Source organism: Ornithorhynchus anatinus, chromosome 19 (genome assembly GCF_004115215.2).
Source record: "Ornithorhynchus anatinus isolate Pmale09 chromosome 19, mOrnAna1.pri.v4, whole genome shotgun sequence".
Lineage (NCBI taxonomy): Eukaryota > Metazoa > Chordata > Mammalia > Monotremata > Ornithorhynchidae > Ornithorhynchus > Ornithorhynchus anatinus.
The window spans coordinates 344,375-351,144 of record NC_041746.1 but is presented as its reverse complement, the minus strand read 5'-3'; the positions used below and the strand labels follow the sequence as shown (position 1 = coordinate 351,144).

At 61.3% G+C, this 6,770-nt stretch overlaps 1 protein-coding gene across 1 annotated transcript; it reads right to left on the bottom strand.

The window, feature by feature from the left end:
* Positions 1-841: 841 nt before the first annotated feature.
* On the bottom strand, positions 842-6,209 carry FAM89A (family with sequence similarity 89 member A). Its single transcript, XM_029047403.2, has 2 exons — positions 5,890-6,209; positions 842-1,906 (listed from the first exon to the last, which is right to left on the bottom strand). Exons 1-2 carry the CDS (start codon positions 6,184-6,186, stop codon positions 1,658-1,660), a joined length of 546 nt encoding a protein of 181 aa, XP_028903236.1. The 5' UTR covers positions 6,187-6,209; the 3' UTR covers positions 842-1,657.
* Between the last annotated feature and the right edge of the window lie 561 nt (positions 6,210-6,770).

Sequence of the window (6,770 nt, the reverse complement as noted above, 5' to 3'; positions counted from 1 at the left end):
AGTGCCTGGCACATAGTAAGGGCTTAACAAATACCAACATTGTTATTATTACATCAACGCCAGGGGACTGTTGATACCGGGGGGCCGGGAATTCATCGAGGAAGGCTTTGTGGAGGAGTTGGGATTCCAGGACGGCTTGAATGGAGAGTGCTGGGGTCTGGTGGGTTGGTAAGGGAGAGTCGAGAATGAGGGATGAGGAGGCGATAGGCGTGGGAATAGTGAAGAGAGCAAGTTGGAGAGAGAGGCAGCCCTGAATACCCTCCTCCACAGGTCAGCATCTGGGCCCTGGGATCCTCCGGCTGGGAGAGTTTGTCCTGAAAAAGGCTCCAACTGGTCACTGGCTGCATTCAGTACCCACCCTGGGATCAGTGTGCAGATGTTTCCTTCCTCCAGGTGGTCCCTGCCCTTCCTCCCCGCAAGCGGCACTGGCTACCATCCACTGGACACCCGGGCTTTGGCACTGAGCACATAGCCACTTTTTTTTTAAATGGTATTTAAGCACTTACTATATTCCAGGCACAAGAACTGGGGTAGATACAAGGTAATTTGGTTGGATGCAGTCCCTGTCCCATATGGAGCTCACAGCCTTCATCCTCATTTTGCAGGTGAGGTAACTGAGGCACAGAGAAGTGAAGTGATCTGGCCAAGGTCACACAGCAGACAAGTGGCAGAGCTGGGATTAGAACACAGCTCCTTCCGACTCCCAGGATTGGGGGTCTATCCACTAGGCCACACTGCTTCTCAGCCCCTTATCTCATAGCTGCTGCTTCACTAGGAACGTTGCAAAATTTGACCTGGGGAAACTTCCTTGCGTAGACGGGGAGAGACAGACACACACAGATTTGGGTCAGTGTTGTTGCCGGAAGCTAGGACAGGGTTTAATGGTCCAAGAAACAATTTAAATAAAATAGCTGAAGGCCGACTGTCACTGTTGTAAGCTAGGAGACAGATGCCGCGTTTGCCCACCCAAGCCCCACAGCGAAGACATGTTCCAGCGTGTCGGTTTACTTGCAGAGGCTCTGGAACATTCGACAGTAAAACGTGTCACCGGACGGCTTCCAGCCCTCCAGCCTATGGCAAGCCGCCTCTTTTCCTCGGCCTAATTCCCTCACCCGCCCACCTGGGCACAGCTGCGTGAAGACGAAGTAGCCGGTGACCGCCAGGTCCAGGAGTGGGTTTTGGTGTTCGTTGTCGTCAGGAAGGCAACCAACCACGAGCCAAACCATCCAGTCGCTCCCAGGGATCCCTGGAGTGCGGGCGAAGAGGGTGCCACATTGGCCACAGAATCCCAGCTGGCAAGGAGGAGCGATCAGCCGTCACTCTGTCTTCACGACAGAACTCGCACAAAGGAACGGGACCCGGGCAGAAGCCAGAACCCCTCAGCCCAGAACAGCTTCCAGGGAGGAAGCAACCTGAGGCAGCACACCGGAAGTGGCGTGTTCCCGTGTCTCAGTCACGGAGGGAGCCGAAGCCTTGGGGAGCGACTAACGGGTCGTGGCGTGGCCCCGCTGTGGATGCCAGCTGCGGGACACCCGGCTTGCAAGCGGCACCGGCAGACCCAGAGAGCCTGGCAGCGTCCGCGCACGGAGGCCGGGTCGACGGCAGCCAGAAGACAGCGTGGCCGTCCCGGGGGACCCTGCCGCCCCCCGGGCGAGCCCTAGACGGAGTCCGGGATCCAGACGTCGCCGGAGAAGGCCCCGGGTGGCAGTGAGAAGTCGGGCCGGGGGTCTTGGTCCCCGCCATTGGGCAGGAAGAATTCCTCGTCTTCGTCAAAGAAGGCGTGTCCCATGGTGTCCGAGCCGTCCGGGCTGGAGGCCGCTTGGCAGGCCCCGCGGAACTCCTGGACCGCCTCGTATAGAGAGTACAGTTGGCACAGCAAGGACATATCCAGCTGCCGCAGCCCGACCTAGACAGGGAGAAGCACAAACACAAAGAAGTGAGGAGAGCGAGCTGTGCCTTCAGACCTGGCCGACCAGGTTGGTGGTGGGGGCGGGGGACCAAGGGGCAGCCCCTCCTACGACTCTCACCCACCCACCCTCTCCTCCCGGCCCGGCCCGGCTCTCAACGGGGCCCGGACTGGCCCCGGCCAGAGGGGCTGTCCAGCTGTGATCCACCGGCGAGTGGGGCAGGGCTGGATTGCTGAACTCCAGGGGTCAGGCAGAAAGGTGTAAATTCTCCAAGGAGACACCCTCAAATAGGGAGAAAAATCTAAGGACTCGAAAGCACAAGTTTCTATGCCCGGTTGCTGATTTTTAGAGGCCGTGGAAATGTTTTTTATCATTTGAAAACACTTTTCCATAAAGAGACTTATGCCCTGAGCTCTGCATTCCTCCTCCACCACCACTGGAGCCCTAAGTCTCAGTGGGTCGAGGAGCCTGGAAGCACGGACTTCTTGTCGCTTGCACACCGATGGGGCCAGAGGCCTCGTGTCTGGGGCGAGACTGGAAACGTGAAGATGGTTTCGTCATTGAAGACGGTTTCGTCGTCTGCCCAGACTGGAAGTTGTAAGACTGGAAGCTCCTCGTGGGCAGGGGGCACGTGTCTCACCTCTGCTGTACTTTGCCAAGAACTTAGTGCCGTACCTAGCACTCGCTAGGCGTCCGGGGGTGTGGGTTCTGGCAGGAGGCAGGGGGACGGACTGTCGGGTGAAAGCCGGACAAGGGCACATTTCCCAGCTGTCCTTCCCTCTGCCCTCCCCACGCCGACACCCTGACCCAGATTGGGGCGATGTAAGCCCTGGGTAGAGGGAAGGGCCCGAAGGGGGTGGGGGCGGATAACCGGCTGCATGTTTCTGAATGGAAAGCCGCCCGGTGACAGATCGCATCCCTGCCAAGGGGCGAACCCCGCCCCCACCCTAGAAACTAGGACTCAGCTGTCTTGGGAGTGAAAGGCGAGTCCCGCCACAGCCACTGCCTGACTACTGAGCAGGACCCCGGGGGCGGGCGGGGAGGGCAAGCCTTTACCGCCAGTTAGGCACAACACTAGGGACCCACTTACCACTCTCCCTCCCTCCTCCACTGCCCGAGGCACCTCCATCCCCTCCTTCTGCAAACCCACCACGCACCACAACCTAGGTGCCCTCACCCCAGCCCCGAGCAGCCGGTGTTGCCCTGGTGAGCTACAGGACAAGCTTTGTGGACACAGAGATGCACGCGTGCGCACACACACGTACACGCACACAGCTGAGTCTTCTTTCCTCAGGAAACGACAGAAGTCCTGAGGACGCTCCTGCAAAGTTCCTCCCTTGTGGTTCCCATCTGCTCCACCTGTCCCAGAAGCAGGCACAGAGGGCAACCCAGAGCAGCCTCAGGGGAACAGGTAGGCCTCAGGGGACGCCTCCATGAAGGTTTTGGACTTTCGATGCCAGCTGGGGTCCCTCCCACTTGGCTGCTGACAGTGGGGGCAGCTATGCTATCCCAAGGGCGGGTGGGCTCCCACCGTTGTTCAGGGAGGATTTGGGCAGGCCACTGGCCATCGGTCCAACAGGCGAGAACTAGGGCGAGCGGGGCCAGGGACGGAAAGCCCTCGGGAGCCAGGTCTGAGAGGTTTACAGTCAGTTGAGCGAGGCCGGGAGTCTCCGCTCTTTCAAGAAGAATCAAAGCAAGGTTGTGCTCTCACAACCCATTTTCCTCAGCAAGCAGAAGGCTCATGCCCTGCCCACCCTCCTGCTCCGTGGTCAGCCCTTCTCCCTGCCCTCCCCCCCCGCCCCACCTGCCTGAGTAGTTTCCAAATGGGGGAAAAGGCCCAGTTAATTCATTTGTCTTTGTGGAACCAGACCCCGAGGCTTGCCTGTCCCTTCTTCTGGGTCACTGACCCCAGAAACAACCAGCAGGACTTCCACTGAGAACAGAATGCTTCCCAGCTGCCTTTGTCTAAGCATCTGACTCCCTTCCTGCTGGGTCATCAAGCCGTCCCTACCCCTCTTCCCACCCCATGGGCCCGGGGACAGGTGGTTTCCTCATCTAGCTCCTTCACAAAGGGCTGGAACAGCACACACATCTTGGATCCCTTCCGCTTTCAAGTCAGAGGGAAATGCACACAAACCACTTGTGACGCACTGGATTGTGGACCTAGGAGAGAACAGTGGCTCGGGGAGACCTAGACCGGCACGTGCGATCACTGTTCCTTGACCATCGGCGCCGATGCCGGGGTGACGACGCAACGGCAAAAGCCGGGAGGGTGCGGCACAGTGGGGGAATGAGGTCAGTCGGGGCCTTTGAGAGCCAACTCCCCTTGGATTTCTGGGTTTTTTGCCTTGTTACATTTCTTTTTCAATTGCGGATTTCCACCTCAGGTTGATTCATCCAAATATCTTGTCCGGTGGCTCTGCGGGAGGCTGACTTCTTCCCCCTTTCCACGGAGGAAGCTCACCAAGCAGGGGGTGACCCGCCCTTCCCTTTCCATTATCGGTTGGTTCCGATTCCCCTCAAGGAGCACCTTCTGAGTCCCCCTGGCCGCAGCTTCGCCTCTCCCCACGGGGCGTCTAGATCCACGCCTCCCCCCACTCAACACGTTCATCCCGGTTTTCGTTTGGGCTTCTCCTACCTCACATTTCCACCCCCTTCGTCCCGGGGTTGAGGGCAGTGCAGGGAGGAACAGGGGCTCGACACAGTGGCTGGCCAGTTGGGACAAGCTACTGGAGTCACCTGATTTGTACTGCTCACCTGAGGACAGACGGGTGCCTCGGACCTTCCTCTGAGGGACATTACCTTACTAGTGAGGGAACTGTACCTTTCCCTTCCCTTCCTTTCCCTTCCCTTCGTCTCCCACTGAGCTCAGCGAACAGGCCGTGCCCACGACCAGCTCCGGTTGTCCGACGGACCGTCCTCGGCCCACTGGAGACCAGAGGAGTGGCCTAATCGGACTCCATTCGGCTCCTCCGACCCCCAAGTACGCCAACTTAATTGGGGACGATCGGTGCCGGGGAGAGTTTTTGAGGTTGGGTCAACGGGCCGGTCAAGTCTTAGCTCACCACTTAGGGAAGCCGTCCGTGTAATCGCCCTGGGGGGGGGCAGAGACGACCCCGTCCATCCCTTTTGAGATTATGAGTCCGCTGTGGGACAGGGACTGTGTCCCACTCGATTTGCTCGTATCCACCCCAGCTCTTAGAACAGTGCACAGTAAGCACTTAAATACCATCATTATTTTTGCTATGAGATAATAATAATGGTTAATGTCGCCACCGTGGCTTTCGGAAGAGAGGCAGAGCGGAGGCAGCACCCCCAGGGTTCGGCCGCACGAGCCCCCCTCCCCCCGTTACTGTGGGTTTAGGGTCCGGCCGGGGAGAAGCCACGATCCAAAGGCCCCGTGACCTCGGGCCCCGGGCGTCCCGACCTGCAGCAAATCTGCGCTGCGGGGAGAGGAGGCCGCTCCGCCTAAGTCCGTCCACGGCCAGCCTGGGGGTGGGGGGCCGAGACCCTTCGCCCCCTCCCACCCCCCCCCCCAAACACCCACACAGCCGACCCCTCCCGCCGGAGGGAGCCAGGTCCCTCTTCCCCCGCCCTCGGGGGCGTTTCAGGTTCCAGATTCGGAAGCGGCCCCGGTTGGGGGGGGGGGTCCGGGCCGCCGGGCCTGACCGCGGCAGCCCCCAGGGAGGACGGGCCTCAGGTCGGACCGCACCGCTTCCCAACCTAGTCGTTTCTCTGGGCTGGTAAGGGGGCCCGGAGGGGAGGGAGGCGGGGAGGGAAGGGAGAGGAAGCAGAGCGGATTACGGAGGGCGAGGCCGGAATTAGAGGCGGGGGGCCCCGGTGGAGGGGTGCACTGCGGGAAAATCGTCAACCCAATTTGGACCTGGGCTAGAAAACTCGGGATAGTCCTGGCGACTCGGGCGGTCCCGTCCGGTGTCCCGTCCCGTCCCGTCCCGTCCCCGTCCCTCGGCCTCCCTCTCACCATCTCCTTGCGCAGGAGGGCCAACGCCGCGTCCAGGTTGGGGGGCTTGTGGGGCCGGAGACGCCCCGCCGGCCGGCCCGCCCCGGCCCCGACCCCCGCCCCGCCGCGGCTCAGCTCGTCCTGGATGCGGGATTTCTGCGCGTACAGTCGGTCGAGGCGGCGCCAGCCCCCCGACCCCGACCCCGACCCCGACCCCGACGCCGAGTGCAGCAGCCCGCTCAGGCTCTTGGGAAGCGGGGGCAGCCCGGGAGGCCCGGGGGGTCCAGCCCGCCCCTCGCCCCGCGACCCCGAGCTCATATCCCGGACCGGACCGCGGCCGGACTCCGGCGGCATCAGCCCGGGGCGGACTCCGGCCGGTCCCTCCCCGCCCCTCCGGCGGCACGGCCTGCCCGCCCCCGACCCCTCCCACCCGACCGCCCACATTTACCGACCGCGGTGATTATAATCATTAGGGTGTCGGCTGAACCCTCACTAGGTGCCGGGCACCGCCCTGAGCACTGGGCCGGATACAAGCTAGGCGGGTCGGACCCGATCCCTGCCCCACATGGGGCTCACGGTCTCAATCCCCGTTTTACAGATGAGGGAACCGAGGCACAGAGAAGCGAGTGCGTTACCCAAGGTTGAGCCCCAGAGAAAGGTCACCCCGCAGACGAGTGGCAGAGCGGAATTAGAACCCAGGACTCCTGACTCCCAAGACCGTGCTCTTGCCACTTAGGCCGTGCTTCTTCCACCCTTTCCCCGCGAAGAGGTCTCGTGCACGGGAGATCCTGGGAAGGGACCCCGGAGACTCTGTCCGACTTTGGGGGGACGGTCGTCACACACATACAGACACACGCACGTAGACACACACAGACGCCCCTTTCTCCCCCAACCCCTGTAGA

Excerpts from the sequence above, each read along its gene's own strand:
- FAM89A (XM_029047403.2), bottom strand. The coding sequence starts at position 6,186 with ATGAGCTCGGGGTCGCGGGGCGAGGGGCGGGCTGGACCCCCCGGGCCT. Across the intron at positions 1,907-5,889 it reads CCCTCCTGCGCAAGGAGATG|GTCGGGCTGCGGCAGCTGGA; the intron begins GTGAGAGGGAGG and ends CTCCCTGTCTAG.